This window comes from Mugil cephalus, chromosome 7 (genome assembly GCF_022458985.1).
Source record: "Mugil cephalus isolate CIBA_MC_2020 chromosome 7, CIBA_Mcephalus_1.1, whole genome shotgun sequence".
NCBI lineage: Eukaryota > Metazoa > Chordata > Actinopteri > Mugiliformes > Mugilidae > Mugil > Mugil cephalus.
This window is the reverse complement of record NC_061776.1, coordinates 26,370,027-26,391,489: the sequence shown is the minus strand read 5'-3', so window position 1 is coordinate 26,391,489 and position 21,463 is coordinate 26,370,027. Positions and strand designations below refer to the sequence as shown.

Here is a 21,463-nt window from a genome sequence, read left to right as displayed (position 1 = left end):
CTTTAGGTTGCGACATGACCCACCACATTATTAGAACACATCACATGACATTGATTTTACTCAATATGCCACTTTATTATTAAAACATAGGTGTAGACAGCTCACAAAGAGAGCAAACCAAGGCTACTCATGAACGCACGTAAAACAAACAAAAAAAAAACAACTAAAGCAAATCACTGGACCTCAGTGTGGCCTATCATATCTCAAACAAGGTTACCTTACATCTGTTGCAAGAATGTGATAAATGATTTTGATTGGAATTCAGATTTACGGATGCACTGAATTTGAAATCTGAGAATTGCCATCTTTCTTGGATAACAAAGAGCACAATCAACATGTCATGTCAATATTAGGCCATGCCCCCTCTACCCATGGCTCCTCCCCTGCCTCCTCGAGAGAAAGTTCCTGAAATATATGGAGAAACATTTGGCTGGTTAGTATTAATGACTGAGATAAGTGTTACTATTCATGTTGTTCATATCCAGTGCTGTTCTCTGCATACTGCCCTTCAATAAACTGCTTCATCATTCATTGTGATTGCCTGTGGAGTTATTGGATTTCTCAAAGTGTGCACTACATTATTGGTGATTACTAAGCCAGGCATGTTGTCTGGTCCTGTCTGTGGAACAATTTAACAACCTCTGTTTTCTTACCTCTACGGCTGAGAAAAGTCCTGGCCTCTCCTCTTCCTCTACTTCCTCCTCTCATCAGAAGCTGACTGGTCATTGTGCGGCGCTGAGGAACACTGCTCGTGTCTATGAACAAAGCAAGAGAAGTCTGGTAATCAAAGTTTCAGAGACAGTACCTATTGTGTACATAAACCACTTTTACTTTTATCAAAAAGGAGTTTGTAATGGAACTTTATCAATAACCTATATAATCATGTGTATCTTTCGTATCTGACATTTTTATCTTGGGTTTAAATGAAAATCCTGCTATTATGATTAGAAGTCAGTAAAGTAAACTAGTAAATTACCAGGATCTTGGCTGGTAGACGGCAGGGATACGTCATCATTTTGCTGTCCTGCTGACTCGATGTCTCCTTGACTCTCCAAGGAAGATTCAATACCAGGCCTGAAAAACACACAAATACAGGAAGGAAGGATTGATTTTATTTTTCTGGCTTAAGATAAAACACCTAAAAGTCACAATAGAAAAAAAGAAGACATGTTCCTATATGGGCTATATACATAATATACACATTTAACATCATCTAGGTTTACATATATAGCTGCACCTGAATTATGGCTAGTTAGCAGCTAGCTGAGGAGAATCAAATTAAGAAATGTGTATGCGTCACATCTAACCATAGACTGCAAAAAAAGTGGATGCCATGACAGTTCCTCAAAAGTGAAGCCAAAACATGTGGCACTCCCCCTGGTGGCTGGCTGCAGTATACGTCATAAGCCACACCTCCTCCATGTTACCTGGGTGGATTGGACCAAACTAAAGTATATTTCAAAAGTTTTTTTGCTACGATCATAGTCACTTTAGAGAGTTAATATAATGATGTATGTTCATGTGTCCATTTTTCAGAGTAGTTTTAATTTTAGCAAAGAGTGGAGTAAGTGGATTTTATCTACAGTCTATGATATAAGCCCAGAGCCCCCGACTGAGTTGCTCACCCATCCCCTTCTTGCTCCATGAAGACCTCATCACCATCATCGGCAGCACCGGCCATCCCAGTGGAGGCAGTTACCATGGGAACCGACTGGGAGGCCATGTTGTCACCAGCATCTGAAGGCAGGGACTCAGTAAAGACCGTCACTGGCAGAGAAACAGACTGTGTGACTACAACTGATTAAGTGTGACAGACTGTGTGTGGGTTATTTTATTTTTTTTACCTGGTGCAGCCACTTGTAAAGGCGTGGTTGGGACACTCCTTCCTCCTCCGTCTTCATCGTGAGCAGCCAGGAACAGAGGAGACTCATACATACCCAAACCTAAGTAAACAAAAGGTGAGTAGGAGGCCATTACTATTGATTATTTACATATACAAATGCCAAAAGATGTGTCACAAACAAGTATAATTGTGACTGTGTGTGTGTGTGTGTGTGTGTGTGTGTGTGTTACCTCCTTGAGAGGCCAACTGTCCCAGATCAGAGTGTGAGGATGATGTCTGAGGCAGCAAGTCTTCTGGAGGTCCAAACCTGAACCTGGTGGATAGACCTGCTACCTGAGGAGAACTGAGGAAATCAAAGACAGAGAGAATTACTTTTGTGATGCAATGGTTGAAGTGCTGGCAATACCATTTTTCATTTGTTTATTCTCACTGTCTTTGCCAAGGAAACTTTGTTTTTAATAAAATTAGTCCGATTCACCAATTAAGTGTAATCTGAAGCACTGAACTAGGCTTTGTCTTCTTTTAAAATCCTCTTTAACAAAGAAAATCATACTGTGAGACAAAGTATGAAGTCTTTCCACACATTATCCATATGTGAAATACAACAAAAGTAGCCAAATCTGTGCGAAAAAAGCATCTGGTGCTATTGTTAGGTGAGAGTGAGGAAGAGCGTGTTGTGTGAAGGTGAAACATTCTTAAAGCGCTTCGTTCTGCAAACATTAGATAAGTGCAGATCATTTAATACAAATATCCCGGTGTGCATGGATCTTACTGTATAGCCTCAGCGAAGCCATCGTTGCGGTGTGGTACTACCAGAGTGGGAGTACTGGGAACCATTCTGTCATCATCATCAAAGAAAGGCTGCTGCAACACACAAACACGCCGCCTTAGCTGAAACATTCATCTCCTTTGCTTGGCACATGCGTGCAACACTGTTGAGACCAGCAACACGATTCATGTCTCCAACATGTGAACTAAATATAGGTGCATGAACACACAGCTCTTACCATACTGCCTATTCCTGGGGTTAGTTGAGGTCCACGTCCTGATGATGGTCGTCGGAGCTGAGAAGACTGTCTCTGATTAACAAGCACAAATCACTGCTGTCAGATTCAAGAAACCATTTTGAATATTTTGTTGGATATATTTTTTGATTATGTTTGAGTTTAACAATTATTAACTCTTATTTTAGTCTGCAGTTCAATATTTCTTGGGTCTTTATGAGCTCAGGAGGTCTGTGTGTTTTGAAGTTATTTTCATAGATAATTCCTGGGCATTACTCTTTTAGAATGATGAAGCTGAAATCAATAGTAAGAAGTGTTTAATACCTGTGAATGTGGGGGTCCCAGCTCAGCAGCTGGAGGTTGGATGTAGAGCCGTGGTGGGAGGGCGTGTGGGGGCCTACGTGTATGGGGCAGGCGGGGTGTGAGAGATGACGATGTGGAGGGTGCACAGGAGGAGGTTGGGGGGAGGTGTAGAGGGTCTCTGGGATGGTCAGACTCTGATGCTGCACCACTGCAGCTTTCACCTGGAAGAGACGATTGAGTCACTTTAGTTGTTTTCTACAGGAGGATGCATCAAATCGGTCCTTTAATCGTGATGTGCTCACCGCTGTGTGTCGGCTCGGAGGGACGCTGGGAGCCTGAAGACGCTCCACTCACATTCTCCTCAGCATTAGTGCCTTCTGACGGCTCCTCGCCTTCTTCCTCTTCTCCGGCCTCTCTGCTCTCCTCATTACTCTCGTCTCCTTCCCTCATTCGGCTGTCAGCAGCATCATCGTCATCTTCATCGTCATCCTCTTCCTCCTTATACTGAAGAAGACAGAGAGAGCTAGGAAGTCACCACCTGAGTGACAACAGACAAAGCTTGGAAACTTGGAAAAGTTCTTAAAGAAGCAGTACCTCATCGCCTTCTTCCTCCTCTTCCTCCTCCTCCTCCTCCTCTTCATCTTCTCCCTCCTGCTTCTCCCCCTCTTTGCTCTCACGGCTCTCGCTGTCTGTGTCGATTACTATCACGTCACGAACTATGGCTGAGCCCTGGGAGGACATCTGATCAGAAGGGACAGACTGTGACACACCCTCATCCTCGTTGTCCTCATCATCTTCTAAAAGTGGGAAAACCTCTTCTGGGAGTGCCTACAATGCAAACAAAGAACTCATATTATGCACATTTACAGATCTGCTTCATCTGCACTCTGTTGGTATATGTTAACATGGTGGCAGAGTGGTACACTTAATTCAGAAGGAAATATGTAACAGAGGAACAACTGGAAAACCTAATGAAAAGTCTACATGTGTAGAAATGTTTCAGAAGCACATTATCCCAGAATTGCTGCTTAACGATAGTAAAATCATAGAAATACTGCTGTCAAAGCCCAAATATAGAGGATGTTCTTTTTGCTCACTTTCTTGATCTTTAGCCAGTTTGGTTTAATCAATAACTCACCTGACTGTCATCTGGTGAATCCTGACGTTCCACCTCATCCCTCAGCTCTCCCTCCATCTCCTCCTCAGCTTCCATCTGAAACACAACACATTACACAGCTCCAATTACACATTACACAAGTGAAAAAAAACGCATGGTACTTTATTCGTTCTGTATTTGTTGCTTATCTATTTATTCTTGAATAAAGGTAATTTAGTGTCAACTTTCTGAAGCTTTTCCAGTTTTAAATGAATAACATGTCTAAGTGCACTTTGACTCAAGTCAGTCTGGATTTTGTGTGTTTGTGTTTACCTGCAGTGTTATTTTTGGTTTCAGTCTTAGTTTTTTAGTGGTCGGAGGCGTGTGCGTACTCTCTGGTCTACTCTCCTCTTCCTCCTGCTCATCCTCTCGGACACGCTTAGAACCTGCATTAGTCAGATGCACATACCAGGACATCAGTTAAAGCTATTTAGTTGTATCTAGTCAGGCATGAACATCAACAACAACAAATTTAAACCCAATGTATGTGTAATGTTTCGGGGGTTGACAGCTGGTTTTGGACGAGGCCCATCTCACCTGTTCCAATCAGGGAAGAGGATGTAGATGGTCGCTCTGCCTCTGAGCTAGAGCCTGCACCCTGACTGGAAGCCTGCTGCTGAGTGGGCTGTACAAAAGCTGTGGTCTGGGTGCTGGTTGGCTGAGTTATGGAGGTGGGGGCGTTCCCCAGACTGGAGCTGGTCGAGTGCACAGAAGCTCCTGCATTCATCAGCACTGCAGATATGAGCATAATCCATTGATAATTGTGTCATTTAACCTTTACCAACAAAGCATACAGTAAAGACTTGAATGGCAAGAAATCAACTTTTTATTTTCTTCCTGCTCTTACCCTCTTGACTGTCAGCCTGTGTGGTGGGCATCACAGTGGCTGTAGGTGTTGGGATGGGGACAGTTGCCGGTGTAACCATAGGTCGGATGCTGGCACGAGGCGTGGCCTTGCTACCAGGGGAGGGGCTAGGCTTATTGCTAGGAGATGGTGTACTTGTGGTGGGACGGATGTTGGCAGTGGGAGGTTCAGACAAGCTGGAGCTAATGGAGAACCAGTGAGAAGTTATTACAATGATTTCTTTTGTGTTGTTTGTTATATGCAACCATTAACTATTCTGAGCTTTTGTAGCTCATACTGATCTAGTCTGACTCTGCAGACTTAAAGTTTTCAAAGCTGCAGTCAGATTACATCCATTGACTGTAAACTAGATTTTAAAGCTCTTCCCAAAGAACCTTTCCTTTTTATTATTCTTCAGTCTCTGGTGTTTAAGCATGCATGTGTATGATTTCAGTAGTTACCTTCCCCTGTCTTGAGCAGGACTCTTCAAAGAAATTTGTCTCTGGTCAGCAGACCTGGCCTGATCACCCACCTTTTGTAATCACATGACAGAAACAAGTGTTAAAGAACAAAATGTTGCACAAAGTGTTACTAGAGTGGTAATATTTCATTAGGTTAGGTTGCTTTGAGCAAAGTATGTAGAAGAAGAAAAAAGCTTTGGTCTAATTTGGCAAGGAAGTCAATCAACTATCCATCATGTTCACAGAGTGATCCTTTTGTACCTTAGCTCCACTCTGGTCCAGTGGCTCCTCTCTGGGGTCAGAGTGTGTTTGTGTCTCTCTCAGTTCTCTTAGCTCTCTGTCCAGTCGAAGGAGTCGTCCTTCGTACTGAGACTTGAGGGCGTTCATTCTCACCTCCAGTTCTTCCTTACTCTGTTTCAGTTCTTCTATCTCCTGACTGAGCTGCTCTTTAGCATCTACAGGGAAAGGTAGTAAATGTAAATAACACAACAGTTTAGTTTATTTGTTGACTGTGTTTTGTCACCATGTCTTCCTTTCACAAGGTTTGTATGAACCTACTGTTTAACTGGCTGATTTTGGTCTTGGCTCCCAAGAAGACCTTTTTGGTCTTCTCATCTTTCTCAGTCATCTGCTGTTTGAGCTGCTCCTCTCTACTCTTGCTCTCAGACAGCTGCAAGAAAACAATGTACAGAATTAGTGAAACATCCTAACATAACTAAATGCAACAGCACACTCCAGGTTGATTATGGCATGGTTTAGAGAAAACAGAAAACATATGGAGGTACCTCCTGTCTGAGTTTTGCCAGCTCCTCTTGTACTGCCTGGTTAGCATCATTAGCAGCATTAGCATCAGTGGCCTGGATGGACTGAGAACTCTGGTTCTGGTTGGCCTGTGTGGCTTGGCTAGCATCACTAGCCTGGCTAGCTTCAGTTAGCTGCTGCTGCAGGGTCTTGATGTCTGTTTCACGCTCTGCAACCGTCTGATAAAGAAGTAAGAGAGACATTAAAAGAAAACTTATGACATAGACAGAGACATAATTATAAGGAAAAGATAAAAAATAATGTGTAAAATAGTGTATAAATATATTTTCCTAAAAAGTAATAGTTAAAGTCAGCTTCTCCACATGAACATCCACAAAGAAAATAAATCTGTGCTGCTCATATTCAAAGATTTTAAATACTCCAGGACTGATTTAGAAAGATGGAAGTAAATAAATAGTTTAAAGCTTTTCTCTGACCTTCTGCAGGCTGTCCAGCTGGCCTTGAAGCTCAGTCACCTGTTAGCAGAGTAAGGAACGATATTTATTTATTAGTTTACTGTTAATTGACAAAAATGATTTAAATACAACCATAAGTAAGTTCTGAGCTTTGATACCAGAGAAGCACAAACAATTCCCAACTATTAACAGTCTGTGGTTAAAACTCTTGTACTAGGGGCAGCTGGGGGCAACCTTTGCATAACACTATAATGTTAAGTGCGTTTGCAACATCAACTGGATTTCAATGGTTGTTCAGAGACGCAGATGGGGAAAACATAAAAACATGCAACCTAAATCCATGGCTCCTTTACTTTGAGACAGGTAAATCAGGTATGAGGCAGGACTACAAAAGTTAGGGTTAGGGTCAAAGTAAGAAGAACATGTATAAAATCAAAATCGAACCAAACAGTAAAGAATGTACTTCACCTTGCTCTCTGCCTGACTCAGAGCAGATTTAAGGTTGTTGATTTCCTGGTTGTGGCTCTGTTGGCTGCTTTGTTGAGTCTGCTGTATTTTTTTCTGATTGGCGAGGTTCTGCTGCAGGGCATCTTTAGCCTGCTGGAGCTCCTTCTGGATCTGCTGAATCTGGTTCTGACGGGCCTGAGCTTGAGACTGAGCCGACTTCAACTGGGTCTGTACCTATATATCATATTAAAAATGAGGAGGTTAATCTGCTTATTGTGGGTCTTTTGTTTGACATTTTGTCAAGTCTGGGTGAATTTCTTTTGGTTTTCAACCTGCAAACAAATGTGAACCAAAGGCCCAAGTCAGGTGTCAGTCTCAAGAGTTGTCCTGAGATTTCTTACCTGCTGTGTTTGACTCTTGGCTTGTTGAAGCTCTTTCTGACTCTGGGTGAGCTGGTTCTGATTCTGCTGCAGTTGAGTCTGGGATTGGGACAACTGGGACTGGACCTATATGGCAAAGAGGTGCAAATGACAACAAATGAAAACAGGGATTCCTGCATTTCTAACACGTTAGTAGAGCTGCAAAAGTCTGCTTTTCTCCTTCCATGTCTGTGAAGGTTCTCAGTCATCCAGGTCTTGGTCATCCAAGAGACGTTGAATAAAGACAAAACGGCGAAACGTCTTCAAGAAATTCTACAAGTCCAGTTGCCTTTATTCAACGCCTTTTGGATTTCTTCTCCTTCCATCTTCAATTACAGATTCTTTTGGTAACTTTGAGTTAACTTGACTGTGCTGGACCTGTGTCAGCTGGTTTTGGACCTCCTGGAATTTTTCCTTGGTCTGCTGAGTTTCCTTCTGAGCAGCCTCCAACTCTTGTTGCGATTTCTGGGCCTGGTGGAAGAAATAAATCATAAATCAAATCATGTCAGCAACCTGAGCCAGCATAAATGAGAACTGCTGCCTTGCTGGTGTATGCCTCGAGAACCAGTCAAGTTGCAGTGAACATCTACGGCATCTCTACCCAGAAAATAACATTTTAAAATAGGTTTTGCAATATTCTATGTTAAAATGAAGTGACCTAGTGAACATAGGATGTAAAATGTGATGATCACCACCAAATTCTTATCAGTTCATTCTTAGTCTAAGTTGGTGGCATATTTGAATAAACTTCCTCATAGTGTTTCTGAGATACTGAGCATGATTTAATTTCATAAACACACTCATTCACTTTCTGTAAACCTTATTTGGTAAGCCAAATTAATACATACCATTTAACAATGTTTTAGAAATCAGCTGCTCCACGTTTTTTTTTGTCTGATCAATTGTCTAAAACATAAAGTTATTCAGTTATACTGAGTAACTGTTTCAGTAATAATTATGTCTTCTTTTTAGAATGGTGTAGACCAGTCTACACCAAGAGCCATTCTCTGAAAGCCTCTATTAGTATTATTATATTTCTTCCGTGAGGTTAATGTGATAAAAAGTAGTAATGGGGATCAGCAAGGTAACTTGATCTGGGTAGCCATAGTCAGTTTAAAAAAAAAACATCTTATGACGTTGTTATTTAATAAGGTATTTTTGGAGTGAAACTGCAACCTTATTGCACGTTGCCTTAACAAATATCAAAAAGCCTTTCTACTCACCTCCTCCTGTTTTTTCTGCACCTCCTCCTTTAGTGTGTTCAGCTCCTCCCGGGTCTTGCTGAGCTCCTCTTGGGCTTTGTTCAGCTCCTGCTGTGCATCCTGGCTCGTAGAGGCCTCACTTCCTGCTTTGGCAGCCGTTTCACTGACCAGCTGGAAGACACGGACAAACTCTCACTCCAGCTTTCATTCACACTCATTTGGTCCAAACTGTTTGCACAATCTTCCTCACACACCTTGTCATGCTGGGCTTTGAGCTCCTCATACTGGGTCTTGTAGCGCCGTCCAATCTTCTTCACCTGGGTGATGGTCTTGTTCTTCTCCAGAATGTCATTGTTTTTTGTTTCCATGTCTTTTTTCAGAACATCTCTTTCAGAGGTCAGTCGGATCAGAGAGTCTCTCAGGGCTTGCAGCTGAGACTGAGCCGAGTTACTGCTGGCATTAGATCTGATTCACACATAAAACACTTGGTCAGGTTGTTTTTTTTAGGATGCAATGATCAAACTGCTAATGAGTGTTGTAGTTGTTGGAAGATCTGCTCTGGTCATTTTAGCTGCAAAATTACACAGAACAGATACTAGACCTAAACTGATTCAGGAAACGTCTGAGCTCAGCTATTTTTAATTGATGCTACACTATGTAGAATTTGAGTGTGTGTGTGTGTGTGTATTACCCCATCATGTATCCATGTGTGTTTCAATATGTGTTCTACCTGGTGAGTTCAGTCTTCAGTTTGGCTGTCTCTTCAGCTAGCTGTGTGATGCGTCTCTGCTGAGTCTCTCTCTCCTGGGTGAGTTTTTGCTTCTCCTCAACGTCGCCTTCTTTCTGTTGGCTAACCAGTTGCTGTGAAGGAAGACAACTGGAGTTGAAGATAAAACTGACAAACTGGAAAACACAAGCTTTAACAGATGAACTGGTAACAAAGGACTACAAAATGATGTAACTGCAAGAAACAGGAGAGCATAAAGAAACACAAATAATAAACCTCTTACACACATGGAGGTGTTAACACTTGTGTAATGCAGTACAGTTACCTGTGCTCTGGCCTTCCACCGTTTGAGGTCGTCCTCCAGTATCCTCTTATCAGCCTGCAGAGAGCCATTTTTCTCTGACAGCTGAGACAGAGAGTGATGCAAAGGACTGATGTCTGACTGGAGCTTTGTCACCTAGTAGAGACAGTTAAAGTTAGTGGCAGTTTCACTCAGTGATTATGGATGGAGGCAGTGTGATGTTAATATGTATGGGAATATGTCATGAGGAGGCACATCCTCCTGGTTTGACAGTATGGACGTGCCCTGGTATTTAGAATTGTAGTAGTAATAATAACCAATAACTTTGTTGTGACTGAATGATAACCAATAGCATTCTTACAAAATGTACAAATATGAAGAGGAAATTGACTGTTTTTTCACATCAAGTATTATTTATCATTTAGTATTAAGAAATGTATCACCTCAAGACATACAACCTAACCTGTGATTTCCTTTATCACCATAGTTACCACAAAGGTAGCTTCAAGAAACGATTAAAGGGAGGTCTACGATAAAATACAGCTGATCTTACCTTAGCCTGAGCCTGCTGCAGCTCCTGCTCCAGTTTATCTTTGTCCATTTTCAGCATCCTGTTGGTTTCTTGAAGGGCATTGATATTCTCCATCTTCTTCAGCTGCTCCTCCTGCTGAGCCAGAGTCTTTGCTGTAGCCTGAGAGAACAGAAGAGGCCAAACGGTTAGACTAATTATAATGAAACTGCAGTCTCCTGTGCCTCTTCTGTTTGTTTTAGTTAACACTCTACAATGAGAGAGTAGTCCCTTTAAAACTATCTGAAACATCTCATACCTGCATCTTCTCCCTCTCTGCATTCAGAGCTTCCTGTAGCTCCTTCAGCTCTCTGTCTTGGTGTTCCACTCGCTGTTTGTAGCGAAGAGCTTCTCCGTCAGACGCCTCACATTGGGCCGCAGCAATCTCCTTCTCTTGACGTACGAACCTATGCCACAAGCACATGTTTTATAGTCTTTTCTAAATGGATACATCTGGGTTGTTGATGAGAACTGTAATTAATTAATTTTTTTAAAGTCAAGTATTAATTCAAACACACAACTCCCTGCGGTGTAGCAGTATTACCTGAGAATTTCTAGTATCTGTTCAGTGGTCTTCCCTTCCTCACTGAATGACAGGTCAAGCTGCTGCTGCTGCTGTTGGTGTTCTTGTTGCAGCTGCCGACTCCTGGAGGCCATTTCATCCATCTGTTGATGCAGGAGACTATTCTGCTTCCCCAGTTCCTCACAACGACGGCTCTGAGCCAACAGGTTCTCCTGAAGTAGAGTCAAAGTAACAATAATAAATTAAGCAGATGTAATATTTATGTTAAACGTGTCTATAAATAAAATAAATCTATAATTAAAGTTTTTTCTGATTCTGATTTAATACATTTAACTTAAGAAGATGAAGAAAATTTAAAGTGACAAGATTCTCAATCATCCAAAGACAAAGCTAAAACAAAGTAGTCTGGATAATCTACAAATAGTTACTTCAAGCTGCCGTGTACTACCTTCAGCTGTTTTTCCATCAGGTTCCAAGCTGCAGTTTTTTCCTGGAGGAGAGAGGACGTCTTCCTCAGCTGATCCTCTAACTCCCTCTTCCGTGCTGCTTCTTGTTGGGATCTTTTCTTCAGCTCTTGCAGAGCCTCCACATCAGCAGCATGAAGCATTAGCTCCCTCTCATACTTGGCCTGTGCCTCTCCAGCTAGCTTTGTCTGAGGGAGAGAAGTATGGAGAATAACCATCTGACTCGAGGTGAAGAACGGAATATGAAGAAATGGGATATTAAATGTATGTGTGTGTAAATGACCTGCAGCAGGCTGTCCTGTATGGCTTTCTGCTCCATTGTGACAGCAGCAGCAGCCCTCTCCAGCGCCTCCTGCTGCTCTGTCTGGCTGGCCTTCAGACTACGTTGCAGCTCAGACACCTGGACAAATAAAGGATGGAAAATGATGAAACATTTGGACGAAGAGAAGAGGAGAACAGGAAAACTAGAGGTAGAATATTGTGGAAATATCACAAGTCTCCTGAACAACTCATTCACAGCGAAGTTAAATAGTTTCAAAATAAATTAATTGATTTTGATTTGAACCAAATCACGTTAGGACTTTGTGAATTGAAATTCATAATACCCAGCCCCAGTGTTTGGTCCAACCATGAGTCTAAAATTTATATCAACATCATATTCAACAGAATCATTCTATGTGAGAGGCTGGAACATGAGAATGATTAAGATATTAAGTTTAATAAAAAGGAGTGGCCAATGCTTATTTATAACATTAGTGTAATGCGCTCAACACAAATTTACTCCAATAAAAGAACGACAGTTACAGTTGTACATTGCAGTATTGAGTGAGAACATGAAAAATGATCCGTTTCACTCCATAAGCTGCTTTGCTTACTGAATCTGATGCTCCTCCTCTCTGTGTCATTAGTAAAGGTCAGTGCATGAAATGGCTTCTTGTATAAGGACAATTCATCTTTTAGTAGCTAGTAATTTCACTTATGTGTTTCTATAACATACTTAAAGAATACATATATATGTACAAACACGATTAGACTTTACCAAATAAAACTAGGGCTAGGGTTAAGGACTCAAACAGGCTTACTTCTTTTTCTACTGCGTCCACAGCTTTCCTCCTCTCCTCTTGTCCCTGCTGATTAATTTTCTCCAGTTCTACAATCCTCTTCTCCAGCTGCTTCTGTACCTCCTGTGACTCCTTTAGCTGGACCTCCAGGGGGAACCGTGACTAAAGAAAGGAGAATGTTAATCAAACATGGCTGGGAATGTGTGTTAATAGGTACCAAAGTGGAACAGAAAAGGAGTTCTACCTCCTTTTCTTTCTTCAGGCTGTCTTCTAGAGTCAGCACCACGGCTCTGTACTGCTCTACAGTAGCATTAGCATTCTTCAGCTGCTCTGCTAGTTCACTGTTCTGTTCCTCAGCACTACGCAGGAGACCTTTCAAGTCTGAGAGCTCCTGCTCTGATTGGCTGGGCTGCTGGGAGCCTGCTGGTACTGGAGAGCGCACTGTGGGAGACAAAAGGGAACAAAAACACTCACTGTTACAGTATTACCTTTACTATTTTTTTTCTTTTTTCTTATATAGACAAATTACAATGTTTGTGCATGAAATTGTCTGTGTCTATCAGCTGGAGTGCTGTTTACCTCTCAGAGGTGCTCGGAGGCCTGCAGCTCTGGTGACTGGTGTGGTTGTGTTGCTGGAGGTATTAACAGACTCGGAGGAGGAAGCAGACGCCAATTGCGTTTTCAGTGCAGCTACCTGCTGTTCAGAGCTACGCAGCAGCTCCCTGGTTTTCTGCTGCAGGGTGTTCTGGGTCTCCAACTGCTTCTTAGCTTCTAACAGCTGGGCCTGTGAGGAAGGCAGAGGTAACAGAGGGAAGAGACCAGATTACTGGAACTTGAATGTTACTGACAAAATTATACTTTCAGTCTATCCCTCCATGCAGATGAATTATACTAAATAGTCTAACAATACTTAATTATTTAAAGGAAATAAACACACTACTACTTCACGTACATCCATGGTCCGCCCTAGGGCATGTCTCTGTGCAACTTCCTGCTCCAGCCTGGTCTTCATCGAAGCCACTTCTGCCTCCAGTTGTTCAATTTTGTTGTTCAGACGCTGACGAGTGTCAGTCTCGGTACGGTCCATGGTCAACTGTGTGAATAACCGGCAGAAATAAGAGACAAAATTAGAAACTGAGAGAGAAAACGAATTCATTTTACACATGGAGTGATTGATATTGTTTATCTGAAGAAAAGCTGCGGCTAAAAAAAAAAAAGAAGAAGAAGAAGCTGAAAGGTTGTGAAACAACCTGAAAGTGAATGTTAACCTCTTGTTTGACTACCAACATGAACAAGACCTCATGCCAATGCATCATTTCAGTAACACTCAACAGGGAATTTTTTTCTTACTGTAACAAATAAATAGTTTAATTGTAGGCCTCTATCTCTCTGTCTCTCTCTCTCTCTCTCTTTATATGTGTATACATATATACATATACATATATACATATACACACACATATACATATATAGATATACACACACATATATATATATATATATATACACATATATATATATATATACACACATATATATATATATATACACACATATATATATATATATATATACACACATATATATATATATATATATACACACATATATATATATATATATATACACACACATATATATATATATATATACACACATATATATATATATATATATACACACATATATATATATATATACACACATATATATATATATATACACACATATATATATATATATACACACACATATATATATATACATATACATACACATATATACACACATGGATCAGTACCCAGAATCACATCATCACATCTGAAATATCTGAGTGGACAACAGCAACAAGCAACAGAACAACCCTATGAATGTATGACTGGAGGCCAATTAGAAAGGGATGCAGAGGTAACATTGCAAACATTGCAAAGGAGTTTACATTGTACCTGTATAGCCTTGAGGTTGGTCAGCAGCAGGTTCTGGTTTCGCTGCTCTGCCAGAATGGCTTCCTTCTCTCGGTAGAGTCGGCTCTCTGCTTGCCTTAATATCTCTCTCTCTTTAGAAAGGTTCTCCACGCGCACCTACAAACAGAGATAAATACAAATTAAAACAAGCAATAAATAAGACATAAACAGAAAGAAAAATCAAACTTGTGTGTGTTTTTGGTAAATCTCCATAAGTGATGACAGTTTTTCTTCCGCAATGTGCATATAGGCATGTGGATATAATATTTTTAAGTCTTGAGATATTAGCTTATGCTTTAATAAATATATAAATCTAACTTTCTTTTAAACCCCATGAACAAACAAATCAAATCAAACACACAGTTTGGCCAGAAGTAAACCATAAAGTAAGTAAAACTGCATAACTTCTAGTTATTTGTCTAGCTGTAGACTCCACTTTACCTCTTCCAGGGCCAGTTTTTCAGTAGCCTGCCTCAGGTCCTGGGTCAGTGTGTGGATGATGTGCTCGTGACGTTGGGCTGTTAGAGACATTTTTTGGTTCCTCTCCTGTAGGGCAGAGATCTCTCTGCGGTAGGCTGATGCAGTCTCCTGGAGAATCTCATACCTGATGTACACAGGAACCAATGACACAAACACACACACAGCTCAGATCTGAATACAGAAAAAGGTTTTTTTATTAACAAATGTGGATCCATCATGGCTGCTTTTTTTTTACTAACACACCTCTTGTTGTTGAACTCCAGTTGAGAAGTCATCTTGGCCTGGCTGGAGCGCAGTTCCGTCAGTTGCTTCTGCAGCCGGTCGTTTGTTTCATTCAGCATCCTGTCATTCTCTGCCTTCTCCTTCTTATACAATGTGAAGGCATCGTTGAGCTGGAAAAGCACAGACATGCTCAGAAACGCACTACCCACCATACATGTGAAGATAAGGGAAAATGCAGCACATACATCCAGGAGGTTTATACGTACCTGTTTTAAAGCAGCCTTCGTCTGAGCAGTCTGTGCTGACTCTGCAGCAACGGCTCTCTGAGGCATAGAACGTGTAGCCGGGACAGAAGGACGAACATTCGGGGGGTGGGAAGAAGAGTCTGGACCTGCAGACACACACAAATACTTGATGTCATTCTGTTGACCAAAGGTCACCACAAGGGTCCGTATATGCGTGTGTTTTTGGGTCACCTTGCGGGGGCAAGTTGAAGCCTGTGCTCTGCGTCAGCAGGGCCTTGTACATGTCTCTCTGCCTGGCGCTGGAGTCGGCCAGCTGTTTCTGCTGGTTCCTCTGCTCTTTCAGCTGCTCAACCTCCGTCTGAAGTTTATCCACACTGGACTCCAACTCTGATATGCTGCGGGGAACCAGACATACAGAGCTGATCTTTACATTGCATGAGTGCATCCAGATAATTTGCTAATTGGCATCCTGGTTCCCTTCTGCAGTGGCAGAAGACTACACCAGTGGTAACCCAGGTTGATCATGCCAGTAATCTTGACAGTTGTTAGCCTGTAATCCTTCCTCTGATTTGTTTTGTCTGTTTGTTTCCTATTTGAAGTATCAGATACTGTCTGTCAAGTATCTTTTGTACTCACGTCCCTCAGAAAAGCTAATGCAAGGTATTAAACATACAGAAGAAAGCTTTGTGCTGGCTTCTTCTTTATCCAATTGCAAAGCTGAAATTAATTTAGACAATAAATCAATAAGTTCCTAATATTGTTAATATCCCACATATGCCTTTGGGTTCTGACAATGCCACAAGTGTCTTTGGTCAAAAAAACAAAGCAAAGCCAAAGAAAAGTGAGGGGCCTTCTTACCGTGCTGATGCTGCCTGGCTCTGTTGTCTGTCTTTCTCTTCCTCCAGCTCCCTCAGCCTCCCCATCAAGCTTTGATTCTGCCTCTGGAGCTCCTCCACACTACGGAAGGACAGCTGGCGAGGACTGATGACCTCAGAGGTGCTGGAAATGTCAGCAGAGCGGTCGTCGTCCTTGGTAACCTGATTCCCTCTGGCTTCCTCCAGCTCCACCAGAAGAGCACACAGCTGGACCAGGGGAAATGAATGAGTGGAAGTATCGGCACCATCATTTCACATTCCACAACATGATGTGGGCTACATATTTTTCTCAGATAAAATTAAAAATGAACTCCATTGTATAAAATCCAGAAGAATAGACCACGATGCAGCAAGCAGATATGGGATGCAGATGAAGAGATTCTCTTTTCAGATTTCTTTCCTGTTAATGTATTATTATACCTGTGCAGATGTATCCTCAAGCTGTCTCTCAGTCCTCACTTTTTCTCTCTCCAAAGCATCAGAGTGCTGCTTGGCCTCGTCTTTTTCTTTCTGCAAACTGTAGATTTCCTGATGGAAAAAAAAAAGTTTTCTCATAACAAAACAAGTCATTCCCAAGAGTTCACAACTGAATCAACACATTGTTAAAACAACTGACACACACCGTTCGAGCCTGTTCCAGTTTGTTGCACAGAGAGGCCATGGACCTCTGCATGCTCTCGTACTCCTCTCGCTGGCGTTTGAGGACAGGGGCTTTGGACTCCACCTCCTGGACGATCTCATCCAGCACCCTGCTTACTCTCCTGCTTTCCTGCTTCTCAAGCTGCAGCTGTGTCTGACACTCCGCATACGCATTGTACAGCTAAACACAGATACAGCAGAGAGAACTGTTACTTGCTAAACAGACGGTATGTGTGCAGGTACAGGTACTGTACATTTTTATCCAGGTTTGGTGAGCCAGTGATCACTACAGCCTTAGGTTTCTCTTGTTGGATGAGGGGGATTGGATCCTAACGTGGTGCATGTGTAATGATATTATAAAACTGGTTCCTGCTGAAATGAGTTCAACCCTGTTGCCCAGCTCTGGGAAACCCCTTAAAACTCACATCAAAAAACTTCATGCCTGGCTTGACAATTGCAGCAATGGCAGCTGCTGAGGGACACATGGAGTCCAACTGTTCCTCAGTCAGAGATGGGACACCTGGAGGAGAACACACATGTAAATAATGATGACTGGGGTTTATTGCGATAGAACTATAAGAAAGAGACATAAGAAAGAAAGGTTAGAAAGTTTGACATGCAATATCTACAAAAATGTGTGTGCATGTTCTTACAGCACTGTCTGCCTGCAGCCTTCGTCGTGGCATTTTCCAACTCCTTCTCCATTTTTTTGACCTTCTCTCTTAGCTCGGCCTCAAGCCGTGTCTTCAGCTCTTCGCCCTCTGACACCTTCTTCTCCAGAGCCTTGTTTGCTACGAAGACAATGAATTTAATCACACGCAGACCATCGCTGACACTAAGCACATGGAAGACGACACTTCACAAGGGGCATTATCTCAATTTGTCAGATTCAATATATAAAGAGTATAAAACGTACAAATTAGCAATAAGGCGAGCACAGTAAATAATGTCAAATCAGATAATAATCTAATCAGCGTTTCAAAAGGGAGGGATCAATCACCTGTTCATTTATTAAGTTGGGTTTATTGGTGTGTACAATAAAAACTTTTCTAAAAGACAATTTAAAAGTAGAGCCATACCTTCCCCAGTCTCTTTAACCAACTTGCTGAGCTCTTCCACTGCTCTGCTCAGCTCTTGGTTCTTAGTCTCCATATCTGAGGCCGCTACCTACAGTGACAAACAATGTGTTAAATAATAACAAAAGAAATACCTTTACATTAAACTACAATGATGTGTCACATTGAAAAAAATCTGAATTATTAGAGCAGCATTTACTGTCAGTGCTTCACGGCGATTCTCACCTTATAGAGAGAAGACAACTTGACATGAGCGTTGAGCTCATTACGGTATTTCTCCTCCATGGCGCTCTGCTCATCTTTGGCCTGGGAACACATGCAGATATATGTGGATGTGGCTACTTAATGTATATACGGCCCAGAACAGATTTCTTTCTAGTCACTTTAATCATATGATTAATGAACTATTTGGTCAACAAAACAGCGGAGAAATGCTAAGACGTTCATATCATCTTGGATGAAACCTTGGACGGTTTTGTCCAATCATTAATTACCACTGATGTAAAACAAAGAAAATCTGAAAATAACACTGAAAATAAACATAAAAAAAAACTGGAACAGATAAATTGTGCTTGAAGCATAATGCCACATATGCTCTTTAGGTTTGTTCAACAACATAGTATAAATAAAGAAAAGACTGATCTGTGTAACTAAACACGTTACAAAAACATTAGTAGCTGAGGATGGCGTGTCTAAATTACCTGTTTCAGTTTATTGTTGAGGTCTTCAGCTCTTTTATTCTGGCTTTCGCTGGTTTCCTTCAGAGAAGTGAGCTGACTTTCCAGTCTGGTCACCTGTTGAAGACCAAAGTTATCACAAAATACATTAGCAGTGTAATGTGAACAACTACTTAACACCTTATGGTATTCCTCAAACATACTAATACAGAAGAACAAACATAGTACAGAAGATGAAAGTATCACTGTTATATTTGTAGATGTATTACACATGCATCTTGGTTCATATCATTTTCCTCTGTGTATGTATTTGTGTGTTACCTGTTCCTTGCTACTGTTCAGGCTGCCCTGCAGCTCCAGTATCTCTTTGCCTTTCTCTCTGTTAGTGTTCAGCAGTTCTTCAGTTTTGGTCTTCAGTTCTGCAGATAACCACTCGATTTTTTTCTCTAGCAGCTCTTTCTCCTGCTCCACGCGCTTCTCACGGTGCTACAACACACAATAGCAGCAAAACTAATTATGTCACAATAGTTTTGAGGAGAGAAGACGTGCATTTCGTCCAGCACGTCCAGCATCAGCTGAGCTGTAGTGGTTTCTATGAAATCTGTCTAGGAGTACCTGTACAGATGCTGCAGACGACTGTATATCATCCAGTTTTAACTGCAGCTCCATCTTGACTTTGTTGGTGTCTGTCAGTTTCTCATTCAGACGCTTTACATCCTCTGGAAATACAGAAAATTATAGAAAGTTATTATTAACTGTATTAATGCACAGTGTAACTACATTTCTGTCCTTGGACTCTTTGTTTTACCTGTAAGACTCTCCACTTCCTGTGTTCTTTTCTCCAGCAGCCTTGCCAGCTCCCTCTTCTCTGCCTCAATCTCATACTTGGCCTTGGTTTGCTGCAACCACATAAACACAGACACATTACCTACAGCACTTGTGTTTGTAGAAAATCGGACCATTTGGTTGTTTGAACCACTCTTATAATAGATTGTCAATAGTAGCAGATTTATCAATGGATTTGCACAGGCTAATTTTAGAGGTTTTTCAGATAGAATGGGGGTCTCATTTCACAGGAATCACTTCAAAGATGTACCACAATCATGTGACCTCAGCCCATGTCCCATTTCTGCAGATAAAAGAGATTTGTGACATAATGGATTGACTGCAGACTAGTTAACCTGTTGCGGTGGTTTGTCTTCAATGGTCTCTCCCTCTATTCCCTTCAGGGTGCTCAGCTCTTCATCTGTTCAGAGACAAGAGACAGAAAAGGAAACTTACTTCATATTAAAAGTAAATTCTGTGACTTATTTGTCTGTCACTGTTCTTTCAGAAAGATTTAAACATGATTCTGGCCTTCTGTACAGGCTTTCCCCTAGTTCTGCATTACTGCTTAAACATAAAGTACATCATTATTTTGCAAATAAGTACATCCAGCAAATACAGAGCTACATACAGTACTCTAGAAGGCAAGAACCCTGAAGACACCCGCTGTTGCAGGAAAGAATGTGGGAAGACTCACTGAGTTTTTTATTTTCCTCCTTGAGGGTCTGCAGGTCTCTGGTGGCAGACAGGATCTGTTCCTGGCCTTCAGCCAGTCTCTTCTCAATGTCAAAGTACTGTTGCTCTGTAGGAGCACAACATCCAACAGGAAAGCATGAATTCACAACACAATGATCATATAAAATATGAAATGACTTTGTCACCGTAGCTTTGTTGCAATCCAAAATGGAAGTGTTGTGTCGTTTAAGTGAATTGTAGCAAATCAAGCATTTATTTTCATTCATCTTCATCTTACAATTATATAAAATTCATCTCGTAAACATAAAAGTTTACCCAGTAGCATCTATGTTCTTCATTTTGGAATTAATTCAACACACCAAATACAAATGAATACAGGATAACTTGAGTCAACTTTACACACTGTTACTCTTCCGCCAAAGTTAGCTTTAGCATTGCAGCTATGGTGATGAGAGCGAGACTTTGCCGGCGTACATTTAAAGCCTAATCATTGGGACGGCTTTAGTACGATAGAATCGGATATGGCACTCATGTCGTAGTTTACATGGCAAACAGCTACCTAACATCAACTTGGTCGTAGCTACGCACCACTGTCCGCTTTGAAGCGCTCATGCTGCGTCCTGAGCGCCTCGTTAGCATTCTGCAACTCTGTTACAAACTTCTCGAGCTTGTTTTGGACGCCTTTCGGGAGTTTGTTCAACTCTGTCCGCTCCAGAGCCTGCAGCAGGACGACCGACATCTCCACCAACCCCCCTTGGGAAAATAAACAGGAGGTGGACGCCAAACTCTTGTAAAATAATGTTGAATTGTGCCCTGTCTGTAACACTGCTGAGACCTAGTTAAGAAAGTGTCAAGATGCACTCACACGAAGCAGGATACGAAGCTCAAACTTTCACAATAAAAGAACCGTTGCCAACCAACTTACAGCAGCGTAGAAAAAAACGCAACGATGCTACACTTTGGGCTAGAGTGCCATGAATTGATACGCGCTACCTCAATTACTTTTTTTAAAAAAACATTCTATCATGTGTCTTTGTTGTCGTGTCTGTTGAATTTAAAATACACACCGTTTTGCACACCGTACTCTACCTAACTCATTGCCACACGCACACACATAGCCTTTCCACTAATCATGTCGTTGTTGCCGGCTCTGTGTGCCCTTAATTAAAATATGATAAATTAAGTTTTCTGAATCTGAATACCACTCAGAAAAATAATTTACCT

The 21,463-nt window shown here is 41.5% G+C and overlaps 1 protein-coding gene across 2 annotated transcripts; it reads right to left on the bottom strand.

Moving 5' to 3' along the window:
* Window positions 1-54: 54 nt before the first annotated feature.
* Window positions 55-21,073, bottom strand: tpra (translocated promoter region a, nuclear basket protein). Of its 2 annotated transcripts, none has more exons than XM_047589615.1 (55): window positions 20,828-21,073; window positions 20,241-20,345; window positions 19,900-19,964; window positions 19,527-19,617; window positions 19,334-19,437; window positions 19,040-19,204; window positions 18,743-18,835; window positions 18,267-18,347; window positions 18,045-18,132; window positions 17,619-17,756; window positions 17,391-17,485; window positions 16,949-17,146; window positions 16,747-16,854; window positions 16,310-16,533; window positions 15,683-15,846; window positions 15,473-15,597; window positions 15,228-15,376; window positions 14,946-15,108; window positions 14,487-14,621; window positions 13,493-13,633; window positions 13,120-13,324; window positions 12,785-12,981; window positions 12,562-12,702; window positions 11,763-11,879; window positions 11,464-11,667; window positions 11,037-11,227; window positions 10,752-10,899; window positions 10,478-10,615; window positions 9,949-10,080; window positions 9,627-9,757; window positions 9,151-9,361; window positions 8,918-9,067; window positions 8,073-8,165; window positions 7,677-7,781; window positions 7,297-7,509; window positions 6,850-6,888; window positions 6,397-6,591; window positions 6,170-6,281; window positions 5,873-6,066; window positions 5,612-5,682; window positions 5,154-5,353; window positions 4,844-5,038; window positions 4,580-4,692; window positions 4,289-4,363; window positions 3,745-3,978; window positions 3,453-3,654; window positions 3,172-3,371; window positions 2,851-2,922; window positions 2,616-2,707; window positions 2,074-2,186; window positions 1,845-1,943; window positions 1,626-1,767; window positions 977-1,074; window positions 654-755; window positions 55-405 (listed from the first exon to the last, which is right to left on the bottom strand). In XM_047589615.1, the coding sequence occupies exons 1-55, from the start codon at window positions 20,976-20,978 to the stop codon at window positions 350-352; spliced, it is 7,563 nt and encodes a 2,520-aa protein (XP_047445571.1). In that variant the 5' UTR covers window positions 20,979-21,073; the 3' UTR covers window positions 55-349. The 2 variants fall into 2 exon arrangements, with proteins under 2 accessions (XP_047445571.1, XP_047445572.1); XM_047589616.1 differs by having other exon boundaries at window positions 2,616-2,704.
* Window positions 21,074-21,463: the final 390 nt, after the last annotated feature.

Excerpts from the sequence above, each read along its gene's own strand:
- tpra (XM_047589615.1), bottom strand. The coding sequence starts at position 20,978 with ATGTCGGTCGTCCTGCTGCAGGCTCTGGAGCGGACAGAGTTGAACAAA. Across the intron at positions 18,348-18,742 it reads TCAACAATAAACTGAAACAG|GCCAAAGATGAGCAGAGCGC; the intron begins GTAATTTAGACA and ends ATGTGTTCCCAG. Across the intron at positions 6,889-7,296 it reads TGAGTCAGGCAGAGAGCAAG|GTGACTGAGCTTCAAGGCCA; the intron begins GTGAAGTACATT and ends CTCTGCTAACAG.